This window comes from Macaca thibetana, chromosome 8 (assembly GCF_024542745.1).
Source record: "Macaca thibetana thibetana isolate TM-01 chromosome 8, ASM2454274v1, whole genome shotgun sequence".
NCBI lineage: Eukaryota > Metazoa > Chordata > Mammalia > Primates > Cercopithecidae > Macaca > Macaca thibetana.
The window spans coordinates 45,595,881-45,622,028 of NC_065585.1; the positions used below are offsets into that span (position 1 = coordinate 45,595,881).

The 26,148-nt window shown below is 33.2% G+C and overlaps 1 protein-coding gene across 8 annotated transcripts in view; it reads right to left on the minus strand.

The window, feature by feature from the left end:
- Positions 1-26,148, minus strand: part of VPS13B (vacuolar protein sorting 13 homolog B) — an 859,202-nt gene that overhangs the window by 315,616 nt on the left and 517,438 nt on the right. For all 8 annotated transcript variants that reach the window (XM_050801187.1, XM_050801183.1, XM_050801189.1 and 5 more), the window contains one exon: positions 1,542-1,745. In XM_050801187.1, coding sequence (XP_050657144.1) covers positions 1,542-1,745 — 204 coding nt within the window. The remainder of the gene's footprint in view (positions 1-1,541; positions 1,746-26,148) is intronic.

Genomic DNA, 26,148 nt, shown 5'->3' on the forward strand with positions numbered 1-26,148 from the left:
AAGACATTTATGCAGCCAACAGACACATGAAAAAATGCTCATCATCACTGACCATCAGAGAAATGCAAATCAAAACCACAATAAGATACCATCTCATACCAGTTAGAATGGCAATCATTAAAAAGTCAGGAAACAACAGGTGCTGGAGAGGATGTGGAGAAATAGGAACACTTTTACACTGTGGGTGGGAGTGTAAACTAGTTCAACCATTGTGGAAGACAGTGTGGCGATTCCTCAAGGATCTAGAACTAGAAATACCATTTGACCCACCAATCCCATTACTGGGTACATACCCAAAGGATTATAAATCATGCTGCTATAAAGACACATGCCCTCGTATGTTTATTGCAGCACTATCCACAATCGCAAAGACTTGGAACCAACCCAAATGTCCATCAATGACAGACTGGATTAAGAAAATGTGGCACATATACACCATGGAATACTATGCAGCCATAAAAAAGGATGTTCATGTCCTTTGTAGGGACATGGAAGAAGCTGGAAACCATCATTCTCAGCAAACTATTGCAAGAACAGAAAACCAAAGGAAAAGAAGTCATTATATGAAAAAGACACATGCACACACATGTTTATAGCAGCACAATTTGGAACTGCAAAGAGATGTAAACTATCTAAGTGCCCATCAACCAATGAGTGGATAAAGAAAATGTGGTATATATACACCATGGTCTACTACTCAGCCATAAAAAGGAATGATAATGTCTTTTGCAGGAACTTGGATGGAACTGGTGGCCATTATTCTAAGAGAGGTAACTCAGGAATGGAAAACCAAGTATCATATATTCTCACTTATAAGTAGGAGCTAAGCTATGAGAATGCAAAGTCCTAAGAATGATATAATGGACTTTGGGGATTTGGGGGTGGGGGTGGTGAGGAAGGGGAGTGAGGGATAAAAGACTACATATTGGGCTCAGTGTATACTAATCAGGTGATGGGTGTACCAAAATCCCAGAAATCACCCCTAAATAACTTATCCATGTACCCCAAAACTACCTGTACCCCAAAAACTGTTGAAATAAAAATAAATTTAAAAAATTATCTATGAACATAGTTACTTTTATTTAAAGTGGATGGAAAAAACCCTAGAGTCAGAAACTCTTGTTTTTCCCCCACACTCTAACTTAAACATAACTTTGCAGAGTATTCATTAATTTTTTCTTGTTATTATAAGCAAAAAGGAGAGGCTAAACTTCAACCAAACAATTGACCCCAAATACAACAGATTTTAAGAGAAAATGTGTATCCTTTAGCCTGAAGTAGATTCTTTCAACAAATAGTAAGCTTTTTTTTATGCTAACATAATCCTAAATTTGTAATAATTTCAGTGTGACACTGGTAGGACCAGCAGGTTTCCATGCAAAATCATCAGCTACAATTACAAAATATTTTTTATGTTTGTAATGAAAAGCAGAAGCAATACCAAAATACTTAGGTTGGTTGGACATGCTAAAGATTATATCACCAACTGTTCTGGCAATGAAGTATTAGAAAGAGTGGAAAATTTCTCAATCATTTCCTACCTGCTGGCCATATTCCACTCAAGGGCTGGATTTTGAGAATTCCTTTCAGTCTCTGTTAGCACCCCTCCTGAGACACTTTCCTTCTCTGGTTTTAGTTGATCCCATTGTGCAGTACCAATATTGATAGACTGCAGGTCTATTTGGTATTGTCTGTCTTCGATTTCTGATCCAGGATCTCGAAGAATTCCTAAGTTCAAGGCTCTCCTGTAAAGGCAGTGAAAAAAACAAAAACAAAAACAAGAAAACAGATAAAATAACCATTCTATATTTATTTTGTTCACTAACATATTATCAATACCATTTTTTTCACTGTGGATTACTGATGAATAAACTGGGGCACATCTATGAAAAAGGTTTCAGAAAGTTAGCTCATATTATGACTTGAAAACATATCCAAAACTTATCACTTAGAGTAATCTACACTACAATGACTTCTTACGTTATTCCTGGCATGTTACTCTTTTTCTAAGTACTTTCACATACATGATTTCAATCCCTGAGATGCTCTGAGGTTCTATTTTATGTCCATTTTTACCAATGAAAAAATAATTCAGAGAGTTTGAAAGATAGCTAAAGTTACAAAACTAGTATGGGACAAAACTACAACACAAATACGAGGTTTTTTTTTTTTTTACTCAAAACGCTTTCCCTTGCTAATCATCTACTTTCCTCTGAACTTTGATTTCTTGTTAGGAAAGGTAATGGAGCCTTCTTAATCTATTTCACTCCCTCAACCCTTGCTCTTCATTCTTTATATAACCCAAATGTAGTGTTGAGAAATGACAAGGTTTCTGATGTAGAATAACAGTGAGGTTTACTGCCCCATATAGAGTTGGAACATACAACGTTGATCCTACTGGGTCCACTGCTAAGTAAATGAATAAAATAATCTGTAAAGCTAAATCAAAGGAAGTAAATAGATAAAAATTTTCATGAAGGTTTTAAAGTAAAATAGAAAGGCAGTAAGGTAGGGTGGGAAGCACAAAGTTTGAGAGCCAGAGAAAATTTAAGTGTGCCTGAATTTGGGACCTTTTTCTTATGTTAAGTTTTGTTGGTTCAGAAAAGTTTTAAAGTAGATGATCAAAAGAAAAATAGTATTTGGTCCCCATAAAAGTTTTTATCAGCAGAAAAGCTGAAATAACAAAGTGAATAAAAATAGCCTTACTAGTAGAAATATTTTTTAAAGTTTCAATTACAGACATTAGAAAAAATACAATTAAGTTAATTACATCAGTTGAACGCTAATGAAACTTATTATTCGGAGGTGATGGGGGGAGTGTTGGGTCCTAGTGTGAAAAGTACAGAAAAAGGCACAATCTGATTCGGTTTTTGCTTTGGTTGACTAAGAAGGTGTGGAGGTCAGAATAAGCACTCCCAGAGGCTGGTTAAACGATAATGGACAGTGAATGACTACTCAGACTCAAGAGAGCAGGTGTCTGGGCCAGCTGCTCAGGACTGGGCCAGGCAAGGTGAGGGCTGATATTAATTAATTCAAGTGAAGAGAGAAGCAAGGAGCAGACATGAGTGGAATAAGCAAGCAGCTCAGGTAGTGAGACGTCACAGGGAGTTATGAATGGGGGAAAGGGGAACAAATAGCCAGTGATCAACAAGCCATAGCAGGAGCCAGAGTAACTGAGGATAATTCTCATGATTCCTAAGGTAGGAGCTGGATCTGTTTCTTCTCCTTTTTAACTTAGAAAAATTGCAGGAAAAGTGACCTAAAATTTTACACAGACTCAAGAACTGCATTAGAAACAGGGCTCATAAGTGGGCCATTAATCCTTTCAATTTGTCTTAAAGAGAAAAGGAATGAATGACAGTGGGGGTAGGAAGGAGAGGCATTTTGAGAGTCTCTCTGTAGAAGAATGTTCTAGTTTCATTTAAATATTGGTGTAATTCTGTTAATTCTTAAAAGGCCCAGCTCAGCTATCATTTTTTTTATGAAGCCTTTCCTGATCACCCTTCCTCCAAACTCCCTCCTTCCCAAATCTGTGTTCTTAGGGTCTCTCTATACTTGTAAATACAATAATACCACATTGACTTACCAGTCTTCCCAAATATGCCAAACATTTCTTGAAGTCAGGAACTATCTATACTATCTAGCAATAGGTAAATGCTGTTTCAATTCACTGATGTGAACTGACATAAATCTTTACAAATCTCAGGTGGAGAACGTATCTGTACATAGCAATAAGAGCACATAGTCTTTAAAACACTAAATTTTTGAATCAGGGCCACATAAATTCTGATCGCCAGCAAATATCTGAGGCAGTTGATGGCCTAACCTATTTCCCTAGATTATTACTCCCCATATAAACATTACTTTTACTTATTTTAAAACAGCCAATGCTCTGTACATTTTAAATAAACTCCCTAAACATATTTTTAAGGTGAACTAAAATACTTTAAGAATGCCTTTGAAGGAAAAAAAATGAAAACAAAATTAGTGCTATAGTAAAAGACAAATCAACCTAATCCCAATGTAAACAACCGTTTTCCTATTTCTCTTGACACATGGAAAAACTGTAATAATTACAAGATTACAATCACAAAAACACCGAGTTTCATTAGAGTTTTCATTGCATTCAGGCTTGAAATTTCCTATTTTTTTGCGGGGGGAGCGGGGGCTTAAATTAAGCTATATTTCTCCTGTCATCATTTGTTGACAACATGATTTCCCACAGGTTCTTCTTCCCTATGCAATACTTTCTATTTTGAGTGATAGCCAGATACTTCCAAAAATGTAATTTTCAAATTTAAAACTTTTAGGGATCAGGATTAGTACTTCTACATTTTTTCTTATTGCTTGCTTTTAAAATTAAGTTATATATTTGATATATTGACATATATGTGACATATTTGATTTGAAAAAATTCAGAGTAATTTATAATATTTGAGGATATAAATCCAACTTAAAAGTTAATTGCAAAACCTTCCAAATCTCAGCTGGGGAAAGTAGGATAAGCAGTTGATTTATGTGAGTTTTAGTCTCAGACTTTCCAATGATCATGAGCTTGCAGAAATTATTTAACTTCCCTGTGCTTTAGTTATTTTGGTATAAGAACTATTATAAAGATAAATAAAATATATGTGTAATTGAAAAACTATTCATAAAGTACCTTATAAGTTTTATGACTATTATGGAAGTATATTATCTTATATGATTTTGAATGAACAGCATATTTAAATCACCAACTAATCACAAATGCACAAGTATCAAGATAAAACCAAATCCACTTCTCTATGAATGAACTGCAAAGAAAACGATACAGATAAATGTTCCTTAACATTCCTACTATCACCTATTTCTGAATATGGCATATTAGAAACTCTGAATGAACCTCCTAGCTCTAATAACCAAATTGCTTTAAAAAAAATTTAAAGTATTTTTTCAGACACATCCTGGAGCCAACACCAATAACAGAATAACAGAAACTGGAAAGTCTTCCAAATAATGTGAAACCAGGAACCATGATAAATAAGCACCTGCCAAAGCTGACTTTTACTCTACAGTTTTCTGCTAAATCCTGCAGACACTGATTTTCTGCTCTGTTAACTGCACAGGAGGAGAGGAAGTTCAGGGCTCACGCAAATGATCAATCTGTTTAATAGAAGACAATTCACATAAAGCTGAGATTACCAAGGGTCACCAGCAGTGAAAGGGTGAATTAGAAAGAGCACTTCTAGGGAGCTCTGTGGTGATAGGACAGTTCTGTATCTTGATTGTGATGGTGGTTACATGAATCTACATGTGAAAAAATTACATAGAGCACTATATACATTAACACAAATAAGTGCATGTAAAACTGGCAGAATCTGAATACAACTGTGTATTGATTGTACTGATGTCAACTTCCTGGTCTTGATATTGTACTATAGTTACACAAGACGTTTCTATTGAGAGAAACTGGGTAAAGTGCACACAGAACTTCTCCAAATATTTTTTGTAATTCTTTATGAGTCTATATTTCAAAATATATTTTTAAAGCAACAGTCCTCCTCATGCTCATGTAGAAACAGACAAGGCAATTTATCAACTTACCTGTCTTTACCTTACTAATGGGTAAAGAGGAAAACAAACAAACAAACAAACACAAAACCCAAACCAAAAAACAATGCTCCAAGATTTTGCAATCATGAGCTAGCACTTGGAAGTTTGGGTCTCAAATATGTGATGAACAAAAATTTCTGTCTGGAGAGTCTTGCTCCAGGTAGACAGTGCTGCCAGATGACAGGCAAAGGCAAAAGTAAAAGCACAATATCTTGGGATGAAATCAATTTCAACTCAAAGCTCTTCCACAGATCAGGTTCCAAGTGAAATGAGACACTTACAGACAAAATTCACAATTCACACAACAGCAGAAGCAATGGACAGACTAGCAAATATAAAATATAAAATAATTATTTAAAAAGTAAAAAAGCATCTTCAAAATATGAGCAGGGAACAAGACTTAACAAAAACAAAACCAAAAAAACTCAAGCATGCCCAGCTTGAGTGATAGTGAATAAAAAGAAAGATCCAGTGAAATCCAGAATGTAATCCAAAGAGACAAGGAAATACTATAAATGAAAGAAGGTTAAGATTCATGAAGAATAGAGAGAGAAAGTCTAAAAAATGCTTAATTAAAGCTTGCAGGAGGTAATGCACAGAACAAGGAGGAGGCAATATTTGAAGAGATAATATCTGAGAATTATTCCACAATTATTGAAAATGCCAAGTCCTAAATCCAGGCAGCCCGAAGTATCCCAAGAAATAATCACTAGGAAGACATTGGTAAATATATGAGTAAGTCTAAACAAATATTATGTTTAAATTAATAATAATGATGTCTAAATTATGATGAGAAAATAGGCCAAAAATAAGACACAGGAAAATAATAGTATATAAATAACGGGACCAGATAATTTGACATAAAATGTTCTAACTTTCTTATATTGTTGAAGAAGAAGAATATTAACTTCAGACTTTTGTTAAGTACACATGTTAACATTGCTAGAGTAGCCACTAAAATAACAGATATGGAACACATAACTTCCAAATAAATAAAAATTAGAATGTCAGAAATGAAAAACCAAAGTTGGGCAAGTAAAAAGCACATAAGAAGATACAAATAAAAATCCCAACATAATAATCAATATAAATATAGATAATGTAAACTCTCCCATTAAAAGATAAAAACTGTCAGATGGCATTTAATAAATCACAGTTAATATTCTGTTTTTTATGAGACACACCTAAAACTTCAGGGCACAGAAAGAGTCAACAAATGGAAAAATATATACTAGGCAAACATTTGACAAAAAACTTAAGTAGTTATATTTACATTATATTATACAAGATATACTTTAACTCTATTTAAAAACAGAGTTACTGCCTGAAGACAAAAGATTCAGTACATTTGGAGGTTAAGACAATTCTAAATTTATTTGTAAAAAGAGCCTCAAAACATATGAAAGAAAAACTTATAGCTCTACAAGAAGAAACTGACAAATCTGTCATCGATGGTGGAATACTTTAACCCTCTAAGCAGATAAGAAAAAAAATACAGAAAAATTGAAAAACATAGTATGTGTGATGAGGTGAACATTTACAGAACACAGTATCTGACAACTGGAGAATACATATTTTTCTCAAGCACACAGGAACATTTAAAATCCAACCACCTGCTAGGCCATTAAGCTAGCCCCAGTACATTTCAGTGAATTAGTATCATATAGACTGTATCCTCTGAGCACAATACAATTCAGTTAGATATTTTATTAAAGAAGAGAATTCACAAAATTGCCTATGTTTAGAAATTTTAAAACACACTTCTAAATTAGTCATCCACTGGTCCAAAAAATCATAATAAAAGTTAATACTTAAAAGCAAATGTTATGCATTAAACATTGTAGGATGCAGTTCAAGTGGCACTTACAGGAAAATTTATTGTCTAAAATACTAGTTTTAGCAAATAAAAAAGGCTCGATAAGCTGAACATAAAAAGTAGAATAAACTAAAAGAAAGAGGGAAGGATATAGAGCACAATAAAAAAGAGAAGATGAACAAAGCCAAAAATAAACAAATTTCTAGCATTAAAGGGGAAAAAAGATAAGGATAGAAGGCAAAATAAACTATATTTGCAAGAAAAAAGGAAACATAACTAGGATGTTGTGAAGATTAAATAGATAGTTAAATGAATAGGAAGATTTATAGAGACAAAGATTTTATGACTTACTATGGGGGAAAAAAAAAAAAACTCTCCTAGTCGTCACTGTCCCTAGAAGATATTTCTATTAATATAGTGTCCTCTAATTTCTTCTACAAAATACAACATTACTTCTTCTACAGCTCTTTTTCTACATGAAAATGACTCTATTTTAAAACCATATTGTGACAAAATAAAACTGCTAGTAAAGTAGTAAGTGGTAGAAAGCAACCAGGTTCTTCCCTACTCATAGCCTTAGTCAGGACTGTCACAACTATATTCTCCTACCAAAACAGCCCTTCCTCCAGTGACCTGACTTGCATTATCTGTTCAACAGATATTTATTGGGCACTGTATGTTAGGTATTGTGATAGGCCCTAAGAATAATAGGTCCCTGGATGGTCCTTGCCCTCATAACACTTACAGTCTAATAGGGGATTTAGAGGCAATTATACAACACTTAATACTCCAAAAGGTTACGTATAAAATAAAATTGGAAGCACACAGAAGGGACACCTGACCCAGACTTGGGAGGCCCAGGAAAGAGGAAGGCAACGTAGAAACAAGTTCAAAAAAGTCCAGTTATCTAATTTCATACAAGAAAGAATCTGCAGCAGAGGAAATAGCAGATTCAACGGCTGAAAGGTACGAGGCAGTAGCACATCTAGAAACCCTGAAAAGGCTCTGCACAGTGCGCCTGGAGAGAGGCAGTGGGGAAAGCAATGGCATATGGCATGGAGGTTTCCAGCCAAGGACAAGCCCTTTTGTACCAAGTATCAGAGACTTGTATGAGGCCCAGTGTTTGAGGAAGAGGTGCAGCCCACAAGATGGGCTTGCCTTGTAAACTTGGCATTTTCTCCCCTGCCAAACAGCTTGCATAAATTCTGTAGTAGCACAATAGCCAAGAGGAGAGAAAAAGCTGGGTTTCTGTCTTAATTATGAAAATTAAGTGAGATAATATATAGAAAGCCTGGCACAGAAGTCATCACATCATAAAAACTTCAAAAAATGTCAGGAAAAAAAAAACCCTACTTTGAAATCTTTCCTCAGACTCTGTATAAAATGTCAAATAGAAGTAAAATGATTGGAAAGTGAGAATAAGACAGACTTAGCTAGATAAAGCACATACTAGGATTCTAAAAAGAAACATCAGCTGAGCAGAGTGATACTCAATTTAATAAATCAAACCCAATGAATTCTACTCACATTTTCTAACCTGACCTGTTTCATCAACTTAACAATGTCTTAACAGTATGCTGGTTAGTATGCAATAAACCTCTTACTTTTTAAGCCAAGAAAAAGTTTACTGTGTAAAATTTAGGCCAAATAAAAATATTCTTGCATCTTTAAAACACAGTTTCTTCAACAGTCTTAGTCTCCTGAGCTATCAAAACCAGGAAACATCAATGTATTTCATCTATAGATAGTTTTCCAAGTACAAATGAAAATTTCTATTACAAATTATAAAAGTAGACCATTTGGCTTATTGGTTTTAGTTAATAAAATATTATATTTTGAAGAATTAGCTAATATGTATAAAATTTACAAGTTTAGTTTAATTTTTCTCTAATAAAACAAACATAGGATAGTTTTTCTGGCAGATAAAAATTTAATTTTTCTTTCTTATTACATAATCCCCAAGTTTATTTTTCTTTATCATTATAAGAAAATACAGTAGTAATGCACTGATTTACTTTATTTTCCAAAAAATAGGAGGATGTTTTCCCCCAACTTGAAATAGTCACTAATCTCTATTTTTTAATATGTAAGATATACTCCTGTTTTGTCCTATACATACTTAAAACCAATTTCAGTTATCATGAAATATTAAAAGCATTTTTGTTTTGTTTTTCAATATGAAATTAAGAAAACATATTCAAAATGTTTTCAAATACCATATGCTAGCTTTTAAAAATTATTATTTTTAATGACAAATCATAATTGTATACATTTATGGGGTACATTAACTTTCATTAAGCATTATTAGTGCAAGATGTCTTCTGAAAGATATTTCACATCTCAAGGCACACTAGAGTTTTTTTTAAGTTTTTGGTAAATGGTTACAGACACAAGATTCAAAAATAATTTACTTTTATTTTTTCAAAGATTGAAAATCATTTTACAATTTTACAACTTTTAAAATGCTATTTTCCCTAAGCAAATAACTTTATAACTTAAAAATAAGACTGGCAGGAGTGAAAAACATTCTGATTGCAATGCCAAAAATTAAAGTATATTTTATTCAAGGAACTTTGATTTAGAACACCAAGTTTTCCTAGCACAAATAACACTTGCAGAATAATTAGAGAGAAGAATTCTAACAGAATGATACTTGACTAAGTAGCTAATCATAGGTAAAGGACTATAGCTTGCCCTATGGTGAGGACCAGAATGCCTAATGTTAACAATGTCTGCCTTAAAAATACAATGTAAACATCTTCTAATAAAAAAGCCTTATGTTGTTGTTTCATTTACTAATTAAATGTTTCCTAGAAATGTTTGCTATCATAAACAGGACTCAAATTTTCTGGTCTCAACTTCACATACTTCTAAAAGCTCTATGAACTTCGCCGTCTCCTTATTGCAGCCTTTAAAACCTTTTAGCAATTCAAATCAGGAAAGGGGGTGAGTCAAGAAGCCCATGACTTCCTTACCCTTAGCACAAAAAGCTGCTTTATTGGCTAAAATGTAGGAGTTATAATTGTAATTGCTTTGCCCTTCCGAAACTCTTATCCCATACCATTTGAACCATTCAGCAGGTGGTGTAGGAGGATAAACTAAAGTCTGCAATAGTTGGTCAATAATGTAATCATAAGGAACCAAAGAAGACTTTAAGTATATAACAGGAAACATAGCTTTAATGTTTTTCTTTTTAAATTGATTTAGTCTGGGTCAGGCCTTTTGTATGTTTACATAAGGAACAGCTCATGTTGAACCATTTACTACTCACTGCTGAATAGGCATATCTCGGGAATTCACTGTAAAGAAGTGAAATTCATTCACTTATAGCTCAATTGAGATCCACAAAATGTTAAATAAAGCAGAAAATAGGAATGAAAAAGAAGTAAAACTTTTATGGCTTGATTAAATTAAATGTCTACATATTTATCATCAAGTCTCCATAAGTGACAGTAATTTTGAGAGTAAATAGGACAGGGGATATAATAATTGTCTGTCAGACTGAAACCAATGTTGAGTTCCATCATCAATGATTAGGGCAGGGGTACTAATCTTCAGAGTGTAGAAGAATCACCCAAGGAGTTTGTTCACAATGTTAAGCTCCCATCTTTAGACATTATGATTCAGAAGGTCTGGACTAGGCTGAGGAACATGCCTTCTTTTCCCTTTTTTATCTAAACTAGCATCCCTATTGGTTCTCAAAACCACACTCTGATACTTGGGTCATCATAGCTCTTTAACTTTGAACATTATATCTCTGCTATCTGAACCAAGGTGAGCATAGAAAAGGTGCCCAAAAATCTACGGCTGTTTCACTTATAAAACAGAAGAATTCACATTTGCTTCCTTCACTGAACTACTTAGAGGAAGCATCTCTTTTCTTCTTCAAGGCTAAGGTTTCTGTTAATTCACTCCACCCTTGAAGGCTGGGTTATGTTCTTTTCTCTCACCTCCATGTACACAGCAACAAGTGCAGGGCCTGGCACATGGCAGGCTTTTAATACAGGAAAGTTGAATGAATTAGAAAGCTGAATGAATTACAATGTCGAATGTATTACTTCTTTATTTCCTTTACTTCACATGGGGATTTTACTCAATCACCTTTTTCTTTTTCCTCCTGCATCTTTTACTGTTCTGGCTGAAAACACGTTCAAGTTATCCTCTCTCTAGTTCTTCTCTCTATAAAAGAGACACAGAGACACACTCTCTCCATAAGTCCTTGCATTCCCCTAGCTACTACATTCTTTCTCTCACATTCCCTTAGCCAGAAACTTTTTTTTTCTCTCAATATTTCCATTTTCTCACCATTTATTTTCTCTTTGCTAACCAAGAACAATCAGATATCATCCTTAAATTTTCCAATACTGGATCCAATGGGCAATTTTCAGTCATTAACTCAGCAGGCTTTTCTGGGTATGTGACAATTCAAAATGGCAGTATAGCATGCTGGTAAAGTGCATAGACTGAGAATCCAGCCTTTCTGTGTCTATAATTCTAGCTCTGACACCTGTCACCGGGTACTTTTGGGCAAATTGAAGTTTCAGTGCTTCATTATATTCACCTAAAAAGCAAAGTCACTGGAGGACTTAAATGAGTAAAAAGTAATATCTGACACAGAGTAATTAATATGTATCAGAAGTTATTATTTTTATGAGCTTGCTCATTCTTAAAATTTTGCTCTGTGAACACCATACTCCGTCAACTATTCCTCACTAATCTCCTTTACTAGACTTCTTTCTTTTGTTTGCCAATACTGGTTTCTCCAGGGCTCCAACTTCAGTTTTATTTTATGCTTTATGTGAAATCATTTGTGGCACAACTGATTCACAGATGCCAGTACATGTACTTGTCAATTATAACTCTAATGAAGGAGATTGGCTTACAATTTCTGGTCCAGACAATTCTATGATGAATGGCACACATCTGTAAGACAGCTGGCTATTGTTAAGGTTCCATGGTCAATGATGGTACAATATAATGCTGTAGTAAAGGCATGAATCTTAAAGTCACAATTATATTCAAAATCTGCTTCTACTACCTAACAAGCTTTGTATCCTTGGGAAAGTCAACTAAACCTCACTGAATATCAGAGGTTTACACAGGTTTCTTTTGGGATTAAATGTGGTAATGTTAATTGACATCCTTAGTGTCTAATAAATGACATCTAGTTATTGTTATTACTACAGAGAATAAGAGAAAGGCTGGCTGGCCTGCTTTGGGACTGAATCCATATAATCAGTCTCACTAACTCTGTGCTACAACATCCAAAAGAACACTGATGACACAGAGCTAGTTTAATAAGCAAAAGAATCCCTTAATAATTTCTTGAGCTGAAAGAGAACATTACGTAAGAAAATTTGTTCTCTATATCTTTAGTCCACATGCTAAATTAATTCTAAAACACTCATCACCCATTTCGCATTTGCAAAAGAAAGATGCTTGCTTATAAGAGGAAAGGAGTGAAAATTGAGTATATCCAATTATTAACTTATTTTCTAAGAATGTAATTTCATATCTTCTAGAAAAAAATAATTTTTAATTACTACAAACTTTTTAATGAAGCAGCAATTTTATATTAACAAATGGTTTTATGACGGGGAAATAATAAAACACATTTTTCAATTAAACAAATTATTAAATGATTTATATATACAAACACACATAGTATGAAGTAATAATGACATGACACTCAGCAGTATTTATCAGCTCTTTTCTTTCTGATGGCTAAATTATAGGCAACTTCATTAGAATTTAAATATTCCTCTCTTTCTACTTGAAGATTCTCAAAATAGTCTCACTGGTTAACACTGGTTAAGCAAATAAACTAAATTTTCACAATCTCTCTTCTGGAAAACATGAGCTTTGAATTTTTGTTTTTTGTTTTTGTTTTTTTAGTGAACAGTCATAAACTTCAGCTAAATCCTCATTTGCTCACTAATGTTATAAATGGGTTATACTGGCATGCTGATTTAAGATGCTATATGGCATACAATGTACAGTCAATGTAAAAGGCATAAAAATAGACCAAACACCGTTCATCTCATTAGAAATGTGTTCAACTGCAATGCACTAACTGACCATGATTGTACTAAAAAATCTGTTGATGTTATTAAAGAATCTATGTGTGATCTCAGATATTACAGAGAAAGGTGCTAGAATAGAGAAAAATAAGAATATGATTTCAATTTTGTTAAAAGTTTAATTATGATGTTGATCTTCAACCAAATAGATTACTTGTTAGAAGGCTTCTAGGCAGTGAAAATAGAAAGTGGTCTATATTAGGAGTTCCGTGAGACAACTAAGAACACATTAAACCAAACCAGACCCATTTCCTTTTTTGGTTACAAGACAAGGATAACGAATGAGAGAACAACACCAATTTTATGAAACTCGATGTTATAAAGATGTGTAAATGATAATATGAAGATACTTTCATTAATAGAGAAATATTGACTTGAGGAAAATATAGCAAAATGGATTCAGAGCTGATTTAATACCAAATCCAAACAGTATCTATAGGGAGGTCTCTAGTAACATGCCAGAGGATTTGCATGAACTAAATGGTTTTTTAATCATTAATTTACTGAATTCATATATATCAGTCATCAAATATTCAGATGAAAAAATTGGGAAATATAGCTAACATGGTGAATGAGAAAATCTAGATTCTATAATATCTCAAAATATTGGAACAAAGAGCTAATAAAAACTAGTAAGATGAAATTTAACAGCAACAAATGTAAAATTCCATATATGGGTTCAAATAACCAACATACAGAAAGAGTTTACTTGAAAACACTTGAATTTTTTTTTTTTAAAAAGGACAGTAACAAAAACAACAAGGGAATGCCTAGGAAAGCTAGGCTGGCTTATGAGAAAAAAGAAATATCAAAAGCATTGTCAAATGTGATACCAGATTTTTAAATAGCATAACACATACAACACACATAAAGCATTACAAGATTAACTAATCTCTTCCTTAGTGCACTAATAAAATAGCATAAATCTTAAATACTATTCTTTCATTAATATTCAAACATTAAATTTTAGAATGATTACATTTAATTTGCATAACTTAATTCAAGCAATTATATATAATAACTCATTATTATACTTGGGATCAGAGAGATTTTTTGAGAATGTTAGAATAATACATTACAGGTGTGTTTCCATAAAATCCTCATAGATTTCTTCAATGTGCAAGTGCTTGGCATAAAAGTTAACTTCATATATACTGAAGTCCAGAATTATCTTTCTTAGCAGTGAAGTTTACTGCAATTCCCACAATGGTGACTTAGAAAGGCTAATTGTAAATGTAGTAAAACTCTAAATTCTGCATTCTTTAGTTTTCTAAAGATGGTAATAAAATAAGCACATCAAATTTATCATGTGTCCTTATTAAAGACAGTCAGACCTTCTACCAACTTGTTTCTAATGCTCTACAATATATCTTCGGCAACAGTCCTGTTTTAGGATTCTCCTATAAAATCTACCAGAGCTGCAAGTCAACTTCTATTTTACAAACCATGAATCACTCAGACTTTATTCCAACTGTGTGTGCATCGTTTCTCATTCAGGTATTTTCTTCCTCTCTCTATTCAAAGTTTTTCATTTCATTTACTTAAAATCTCTGATTTTGGTCATTAACAGTCTCCCTATTCATTTCCAAATCAAATTTGGAAATCCGAAAATTTCTGTGAAATTATCCTCGTGTTTATAACGTTCCCTCTTTATCTACTAATCAATCATTTCCTACTCATAAAATTATGTCGACATAGATGACTTCTTTTCAGAGATTATAATTTAAGTTAGGATTCAGAATTGACTCCCTTTTATTCATAATCTCAACTAAAGATGGTCAGCAATAATAGTGGTAATTTAAACACACTGCTGAGTCATTAAAAATAAAGTTTTAAAAGAATACTTAATGACAGAGAGAAAAATGTTCATAGTACATTGCTTTCTAAAGTCAAGTTCTTCTTAATTTTCTAAATAATTTCCATAAGAAAAAAAACATAGAAAAATATTTATGAAAAGTAAATTGTAGCTGAATTAGTTAAACTGTATGTAAACAAGTACTAATTCCAAACTGTTTAGGAAACCTTTAATAACAATTCTAACAAAGACATCTCCCTTTATCTCTTAACCAAATTCATTTTTATTACTATGTCATTAATTCTATCACTTAAATTTTTTTCTCTTTAATTACATTCTTTTGTTTCCAATCATTCCAATTCTACTACCAAATTATGAAGAGCTTTGTAATACAAAATACAGAAATATATAAGTGATAGTAATAATATTAATAATGCCACTTTACATTTGATTACAGTTTAATGGTTTGCAAAGGGGTTTCAATATTATCTAGGTAAATCACAGCTCACAGGGTGCTATAGGTAGACTCCATTTTACAGATGCTGATGATTTAGGTAAGGAGGATGAGAAACAGCACAGTCCAAATGGGAAACCGCACCTTCTGACTACAAATTCAGTCCCCTCTTGTCGCCTACTTTCTGAACCTAACAATATGAGAACTAGCCTTCAAAATAAAATGTAAAACTATGCTTTATCTAAATGTATTTGTATGTTATGTAGTTGGATGAGAAACTGTAAGACTTCAAATTAAACATGATAAAGACTAATTCCAAGGCAACAGATTAGAATTGATTTAAAACAGGAAATTTGAGGAGAAAAAAAAAAAACCTTTAGATTTGTTATATAACAGATCAACTCCTTTTAAAAAATGTCACATTATTTAACATGGTGTTTAATGTATGGAGTTACTTCCAACTCACAAGTATTATAAAATTGGTCAAGAAGAAAGACTAGAAACAGAAGTTAGTATTCTCAAACTTATAATAATCATTAAGCAATTCTCTATTTGTAAAGAAAGGTATGAACTTTTAAAAATACAGCAACAGTCCATAAAATCTCTTAATGTATGATGTTAAAATATGAATAATTTAATTGCAAATCAATCAGAATAAAGATGGTTTCCTTAAGGAAAAGTATCAATCATGAATCTTCTAGTCAGCAACAAAGGCTACATAGTCTAACATTTGATCAGAAAATTGAATATATTTTCTTGACAGTAGCACAATGCCCTTCAGTTACCATACATTAGAAAGCATATCTAATCATACTAGGGTATCATCCATTAATTTATCACCTCCAGTTGTAGAGAGAAAATATTTTTCCTTAAACATCACCCACAAATATCTAGTACCAAGATAATCCCAAGTGTATAGTGTCTAATGCACAGTATTAAGGCTAAGTGTGTTTGCCAGAGAGCCATGAAACTCTTATACTCAGCAATTGGGAATATAAATCTGACACAATTTGGTGAAATCTATCAGCACTGAGGCTATGTAACCTATCGCCTAGCAATTAAGCTCCTAGATACATAACCCAGAGCTATGTTGCCCAATAGCTACCAGCTATACATGTCTCTTTAAAATTAAGTTAATTAAAATTAAATACAATTTTAAAAATTTAGCTTCTTAATTCCTTGAGTCATAGTTTAGTAGTTACATGGCTAATAGCTACTGTATTAGTTACAGTAGTTACAGTAGATAATGGCTACTGTATTAATGCAGATACAGAAATTTACACTATCAAGGGACGTTATACTGGAAGGCACTGCCCTAGAAAAACTACTACATGTGTGTACAAGGAGAATGTTGAATAATATTCATTTTAACATTACAAGTGATAGAGAAAAATTAAAAACTTAAATCTCCATCAACAGAAGGAATGACATAATAACCTGGCATATTCATGCAATAGAATATCACAGTAAAAATCTATGAATGAAATTATGTTTGTCCAAGTGATGAGTCTTACATGGTAGAGTTTAAAAAGCAAGGTATAGAACAGAGGAAGGTGGTGGCTATAGAAAAAGCATTTTCTTGTACTCTATATTGTTTTGATACAGTTGTTTCAATAAAAAGGCCAAACAGAATTATGGTGTGGTGGTTAAGAGCACAAGCTAGCTGTGTGATCTTAGGCATCCCTGAGCTTCATTTTCTCCACTGTGAAATGAATTATAGCACTGAGTAGTGCCTAAGGATGTGGTGAAAGCTAAAGGAGGTAACATATAAAACAGTACTCTGTAACCTGTAAAATGCTATCCAAATGCTAGCTACTAATATGGCCTATTATTAGGTAGGGCTTGAAACAACAATTGAAAATTATCTGGGAATTTTAAATTGATATAAACCTCTTATGTAGCTGGGATAAGGATGCTTGTAAGGGTTTTGTTGTTGTTGTTGTTGTGTTGTGGTTTTTTTTTTTTTTTTTTTTTTTTGCAGCACATACAAAATTACAATTTCTCAGTTCATCAGTGGTATTTTACTTATTTAATTTTGCATAAGCAAAAAGGGGTAGGTAGAATTCTTTCCACAATTCAATCAATATATTAAATACTATAGTCAGACTAAGCACTAAGCAATCATTTCAAAAGCATTCAATAAGTGTAATAATCATGACTGAATTACAAAATTCAGCAAATATTTCTGAATACTTACAAAGTACCAGACAAGTTTTAAATGCTTTATAAGCATTAATTTATGTAATCCTCATAACAACCCTATGAGGTAGGTAGTATTATCATCCCTGTTTTACAAATAAAATTGAGGGATTTAAGTGCTGTATGTTGGCCGAGGTCACTTGTAAAGGCTGTGCTCTTTAAACACTTACTTGTTACTTGGCACGGTATTTATTTCTCCCAAAATAGTGCAAACCTGATCAAAAATACTTAGGGGCTCTTCATCCACCTATGTAATAAAGCACAACCTGAACACCTTAACCAGGAATTCAAAGCTTCCACAATCTGATCTCAATCACTTGTCCTCATATCTCTCTCATTATGCTCCAATAACAAATACACTGATACAAAAAACAAGCATCCTCATGTCTCTAAGTGTACCATGCTTTATTTCTGCCTCTATTCTCTGACCACCTTCTTTTCCTCCACCTGGCCTATTTGCCATAGCTCAACATATTATTCAAAGTCTCACCTATTTCCAATTCTTCCATTGAGTTTTGCAGTGGCTACTATAGCACCAAGAAACCTCTCTGAGAAAATCTCCCTTATCTACTATCCATAATCAAGATGTGATAATATATAGATATTATTAGGACCCTCTATTATTCTAAAGAACAATGATGTGACAAAGAAATTCTGAGGATGTCTGTGTCAGTAACAAAGGCCGGGCTTAGGCTGCCCAATAGCCCAATAGCCTTGCATGGTGGCTCACGCCTGTAATCCCAGCACTTCGGGAGGCCAAAGCGGGCGGATCATGAGGTCAGGAGATGAAGATCATCCTGGCTAACATGGTGAAACCCCATTTCTACTAAAAATACAATAATAAAAGTACATACTTTGAAGAAATGTGCTAGCTATGTTCCAAGGTTTAACATTAGAATTTGCTTCTTTTCAAAACTTTTCCCTGTAGGAACTTATCCTGCAAGTGGAGGTACTAGAAAGGTCTCCATTACATTGAAGAGTAAACACCATTCAGATTTCCAGCAATACTTATGTTTAACACATTAAATATTATTACTGATAAGAACTCCAAGTATAATATTTTATCCACGCATTCAGGAATCAACAAAGCTAAGAACAGATCACCAGCTATTTCACTTGGGAAATGAAACACCACTAGGGCATTCTTAATATAAAGATACTTTTTCTTCAGGAAAAATTAGAATGTAAAAATCTTTTTCCCCATCTTCTCCACCAAAATATGGAGATAGATTTATTTACTTTGGGCATTAATTTTTTTTTTTTTTTTTTTTTGAGACAGAGTCTCGCTCTGTCACCCAGGCTGGAGTGCAGTGGCCCGATCTCGGCTCACTGCAAGCTCTGCCTCCTGGGTTCACGTCATTCTCCTGCCTCAGCCTCCCAAGTAGCTGGGACTACAGGCGCCCGCCGCCACGCCCAGCTAATTTTTTTGTATTTTTAGTAGAGACAGGGTTTCACTGTGTTAGCCAGGATGATCTCGATGGGCATTAATGTTTTAACTTGGCCAGAGTTATACAAATATTGGAATAATAAATGTGCTATGCCTTGTTGTCACTCAAAAGTGGGAGCTGAATAATGAGAACATATGGACACAGGGAGGAGAACATCACACACCGGGCCCTGTCGGGGTGCAGGGGGAAAGGGGAGGGAGAGCATTAGGACAAATGCCTAATGCATGCGGAGGTTAAAACCTAGATGACAAGTTGATAGGTGCAACAAACCACCATGGCATATGTATACCTATGTAACAACAAACCTGCATGTTCAGCACAGGTAACCCAGAACTTAAAATAAAATTAAAAATAAAATGTGCTATGCTTATTCTTAAGAATATAAAAAAGATAATTTAGTACCATATGAAAAGCTTTAGCCACATAGGGTTGACTTTAGTCAGAAAATACCAAATATTTCACACAAATATTTAAACTATATTGTCTATTCTGTTTATAAATTCTTACGTAAGTTTTAATTGATACCAGAGAACAATATTCTTTGGTAATCTTAAAAACAGATAAGTAATACTAATATACAGTATATAGAGTATAAATGTATTACCCCTAGAGATTTTCTAAGCTATAATTAAAACAGAAAAGGCATAGGGAGAATTGAGGCAACATATAAAAAAGTCACAATGTACATTTGGCAGTTTTTATAAGCAGAATAATGACTAAAAAAGCATTTAATCTTAGTATTTGTGCTTCTACACCATGACTCTCTACATTTTAAGAAAATAACCCTGTAATAGAAAACACTGAGCGATAGCAAAGACAAACATTTAAAACATGAAAGTACAGTTATTTGAAATAGGGACTCAAACCCATAATAAAAATCCACAGAACAATTATACAGTTTTTAGATTTTGGTTACAAAAGAAATGCAAAAACAAGAAAGCTTTTGTATCTTTCAAAAAAAATACAAAGGAAACTGATTGAGATAATATAGAATATTATTTTACTGATAAATTCTTCAATTTCAAAAATTTAGTTTTAAAAATGACATGGTCAAAAGTGAAGAAATAGCTAGGAAATATTCTATGAATAAAATTGAGACATGAAAGTGTTGTGAAAAAGGATATTCTTCACGCCTTAGCATATGTATGTGCTGAGGCAAAAGCATTCACTATAAAATTTATGAACTGAGAACAATGAGGTCAAACAGCTAGCTGTTAAAGAGATGCTATAAAAATGACTTCCAATTTAGCTAGTGATGAATTTTAGATCTCTTTTTTCATTAATTCTGTAAAGTATTCCTTAAAAATATAAATGCTCAGGCCGGGTGCGGTAGCTCATGCCTGTAATCCCAGCACTTAAGGAGGCTGAGGCAGGTGGATCATGAGGTCAGGAGATGGAGACCATCCTGGCAAACACGGTGAAACCTCATCTCTACTAAAAATACAAAAAATTAGCCGGGCATGGTGGTGGGTGCCTGTAGTCCCAGCTACTCAGGAGGCTGAGGCAGGAGAATGGTATGAACCCGGGAGGCGGAGTTTGCAGTGAGCTGAGATCACACCACTGCACTGCAGCCTGGGCGACAGAGCTAGACTCGCTCTCAAAAAAAAAAAAAAAAAAAAAAAAAAAAATATATATATATATATATATGTATATATAATTTATATATTTATATAACTCATTTATTTCTACAAGCATTTATATATAATGCTATATATGAGAATGCTATATATATAAATGCTTATAGAAATGAGTCCTTTTCTGTTTTAGGGTACAAAAAAGAAAAAAAAGAAACAGAATACACTTCCAATAAGGCAGCATCAATACTTATTTGCAGGCACCTTTTCCATTACCAATTTATTTAAATGCATCTATTCATTATGTAAAATTAATTTTTTTTTCCAGAAACGATGTCTGTTGCCCAGGTTGGAGTGCAGTGGCGTGATCACTTGCGTAATCACAAGATTACAGCTCATTGCAATCTTGAACTCCTGGGTTCAAGTGATCCTCCTGCCTCAGCCTCCCAAGTAACTGGGACTACAGGTGTGTGCCTGGCTAATGTTTTAATTTTTTGTAGAGACAGGGTCTTGTTTTGCTGACCAGGCTGGTATTAAGCACCTGGCCTCAAGCAATACTCCCACCTTGACCTCCCGAAATGCTGGAATTATAGGCATGAGCCATGGCACTGTCCTAATTTTTATTATGTATCAATAATTCCTTCTCCAAATACTCTGTCTGCAATTCATATTTCATGGACATTAGTAAATCACATTTACATTAAAATACAATATAAAATACAAAAATTATAATCATACATCATTCTTACTCAATATTAATGTTTCTGAATTATACATGTTATATATCTATATTTTAATATGTTGCGAGATAATGCAAAAGAATGTGCAGAAAATTACTGTACCTATTTTTTAAAGGCCAAATGAGTAATTGTTTACAAATTAATGGTGAAAGGCCTCAGTTATTTAAAAAATTTTTTCACATTGTTCTTCATTATGCTTACAATGTAATCATGATCATTTAGATCTTAAATATTAATATCATAAGCCGTGACTTGAAAAGTGAGTTAAGCAATGATGACAATAGCTTAATTTACAAAACTGGTGAAATACTTTCTTATGGAATAAAATAAATGCAGGCACCACACTGCTACACTGAGGACATAAAAAAATTCTGTGAGTTCTTCCTTTATAATCTAAATGTGCCATATATTTCTTTGCCTAGAGAAAATGATGTTTACAAGAAATCAATTAATATACTTTAAGTATAATGATAAAGTCAATTAAACTATGTTCCATGAAGGGTAAAGATTATGAATAATTTTGTCACCAGTGCAGCTTTACATCTAGCAAATAGCTAGCAAATGGTAGGTATTCACAAGTTATTCTGAAGAAATCAGTTAGTGAGATCATAAAATTGATTCATTATGCATGGAGGAAAGACAGCTTATTTTATCACATGAAGATCCTTTAGGCATTTAGCCTTATCAAATTAATGTATTAATGATATATCCAGTACCAAAACTGAAAGAGACAGAAGGCAAATACCAAAAATATCTGGATACTCAACATGAGGGGAAAAGATGAAACTGGCTCTTCAAATAAATAACCCTCAAACACACACACTCAGACACAGACACACACACATATCCCAAAACAGAGCATATATTCCTTTAGAACTATCATTGTCAAGTGCTAAATGACTAATGGATAAGCAAATGATATCAAAGTTTAAAAAAAATCCAAAAGCAAATTTAGAGGGCATAGAAAGATAAATATGAAAGAATAAAGAACCTACTTTTACATATTTTAAACTGAGTAAATATTTAAAAACCTAAAAATTTAAAGTAATATCTGAATATGTGATCTCAGAATAACAAAGAACATGTATAATCATCACATTTTGTTTCATTAAAGGTATATTATATTCTGACAGCAATTTTGTCAATTCTTATTGCATCTAAGAACATCCAGGAAAACTACCATGTAAAGCTAGTTTCCATCTTGAACTTTATATACCCATAGGTAATTGTGTGAAGAAAACGCTGATTTAAAAACAAGGACTACAAGGTAAAGTGAGGAAACTTAAAGAGCATCTGTCTACAGTAATGCTAGTACTAGCAGGTCTCTAATGTTGAATAATCTCTTTCATGAGAATCACAATCACTAGGTCAATTTTCCAATTATGAGAAATATTTTAATGAAAATGAGACATACTTGTTTAAAAGAAAACAGTACTTTAATTACGATAATGCTGCTAGGTATAGTTAATGACCCTATACATTAAGGAAGGTTGAACTTTAATGACCTGGACCACACCAGGGTCACAAATAGTAGCAGAACACTGATCATCATATAAAAGCCACCACCAAACACATGAAAAGAATTACAGTACATCACACATCAAACATTTTGGCCTGGTGCTTCCTTCCTCTAATTCTACTGGCAGGAAACACTCTACATATCCTTTGAGGTGACCAGACACATTTAAAAGTAGTCCCTTGTTTAAAAGAGCTCTTGGATACTGCAATTTTCTCCAAAGAGGAGGGCAACTTCTGTTTAGCACTGTTGCAATACATTTCCATTTGCAGCGTAGAAGTGGAGCTCCACTGATAAGGTACTGTAACTGCATAATGTAATGTCTTCTTTGAGGGTTAAACTATGGAGAACAAACCTGAAAAATGTTTTCACATTGTATATTATATAGAATCAGGCAAATTCACCTATAAATGTTATAGATGTAACTATTTTTATTATAGAGATGTATAAATGAAGTATTATTATAAGTAAACGTTTTGACCTACATCACCTTAGAAGTTAGCTTTTCACACAAATACATTTACAGCACTAGAATAAATTTTTAAAAATCTTTTTCAAACATGCCTATACTTTAACTTGGACAATTTACAAATGATTTTAGTGCACTATTCCAAAAAAGGCTGCTAAATTTTTGATGATGGACATTTTCAAATTAAATAAATGAAATTGTAAAAAAAATAGTGAGAGATTCAGACTGATGGATAATTTTCCCAAGTAGATATCTTTTATTATATGAAAACAAGGATTAAAAAAACAAAACATATTTGATTTTGTTTTATTCTACAGTATAAATATATTTACAGCACAATTTGACATGGTTTACCAGAATGACAAGATATTAATTAGTTTTCTGTATATCTCATTAATATATGTTCTATCATCGAACTGAACAATAACACTGCAATTCTGTAACTCTATGCATGTTATTTTTTTCCCCTAGTTTTTGGAAAATTCTTAAAGTTTAGTGGTACTATACCTCAGTTTTATCAGGTGTTCCTAAAATCACCTGGAAATACTGAGGTTGTGTCTCACTGAACGCAAGCTACGTGACTTCTATTCAGAACTTTAATGACTGGGAATGTGTTTAATGCCAAAGACATGCTGTCCACAGTGTGTTTGATAAGCTGACATGGGACAGGGATTCTTTTCACTGTTGTGTCAGTTTATCAAACCCATACTTGGATGACAGTCAATTCGGTTAAAGGATAATGGGCTCCCAGGATACAAAACATTATTTCCTTTACAGAAGCTATGCACTCCATGTTGTACAAATGCCACACACATATGTATGTAACATTTTTCACTAAATAACTATGGTATTAAGTGAAATTGATAGAAATTGGCTCAAAAGCTCATGCTACAGCCAGTTATTAGGGTATACGCTAGGAATTTATCTAATGAATGAAGATGTTATAAATTATAATGTTTAATCTTCATATACGGATTTTTAATTTTTTTCCTTATGGTTGCATTCAGAGATTTACATGGAAAATACCAGAGTGGATAATATATTATTTGATATTAAAGTTTAAAATTAAAGTTTAAAATCGTGCTTTAAATTCTGATTAAAATCAGGCTGGGTGTGGTGGTCACGCCTGTAATCCCAGCCCTTTGGGAGGCCGAGGCAGGCAGATCTCCTGAGGTAAAGAGTTCAAGACCAGCCTGGCCAACATGGTGAAACCCCGTCTCTACTAAAAACACAAAATTAGCTGGGCATGGTGACATGCGCCTGTAATCCCAGCTACATGGGAGTCTGAGGCAGGAGAATTGCTTGAACCCGGGAGGCAGAGGTTGCAGTGAGCCAAGATCGCACCATTGCAATCCACTCTGGGCAAAAAGAGCAAACCTCCGTCTCAAAAAAAAAAAAAAAAAAATCGGATTAAAATCATTTATATTTTGAATTATATGATCTGACATTGACTCAGAAATTACGTCAAGGAGATTTACAGATGACAACCTATGTTGAGACAAAAGTTTTCACAATCTAAACATTGATAATAACATTTAGTTATATCAAACCTAATATATAGTTAGAGAGGTCAGAATAATGATTATCTTCGCACTACCAAATACAGGCTAGAATAAGAATGAGGAAGGTTTCTGGGGTGCTGCATTGTGGTAACATGTCTATATATATGTAAAACTTCATTCAACTGTATACAAATGATAAATATACTTTCCTATATGTAAGTTCTAACTCAATTTAAAAAATGAAAGAAGTAAAAAGAAAAAAAATTAGCTATGTACTGACTTTTTACCTATTTTTAGGATCATGTTTGTATTTTTCATTACCTTTCTCAATGTAGAATGCTTTTCAGGTATTTGGTTTTTGCTCAAAGTTCAATGTTAGAAATGATGAGCAAGAAAAATGTTTCAGATTGAGGAACTATCTGTCTACACCACACAGGATGGAAGTTCTTCAAACACGATAAATATTTCTAGCACATAAAACAGGCAAAATTATAGTGTCTATTCTAGGACAGTAACCTCAGTGAACACAGAATAAAATATAAAATAAAGTAAGCATATGTATTTAAGAGTTATTGATTAAATTGGTGTTTTGGTAAATAATTATTTACTTGCTTTCATGTAAAAATTATTAGGATTTTTTTTGGTAACAGCATTTTATTTTACCAGGGCTTAGTAAGTGTTCTCATACAATGTGTAGAGGTAATTTATTATTAATTGTACACATTAAATGAATTCATAGATGCTTGCTTCTTAATTTTCTTTTTAGTTAGCTTCTATTTTGGTTTAGGGGGTATGAGGGGGCTGGCTGAAAATGGACACTAGTCAACAAAGGGTAAAATGGATAGTTCCGAAATTGTAACTACAAAGCCAACACTGCTTCTCACATTTATAGGTTTCTCACACTTGAAGTTGGTCAAAGATTTTTTTGAAAAATCTATCCATCCATCCATTCTGTTCAAGCCT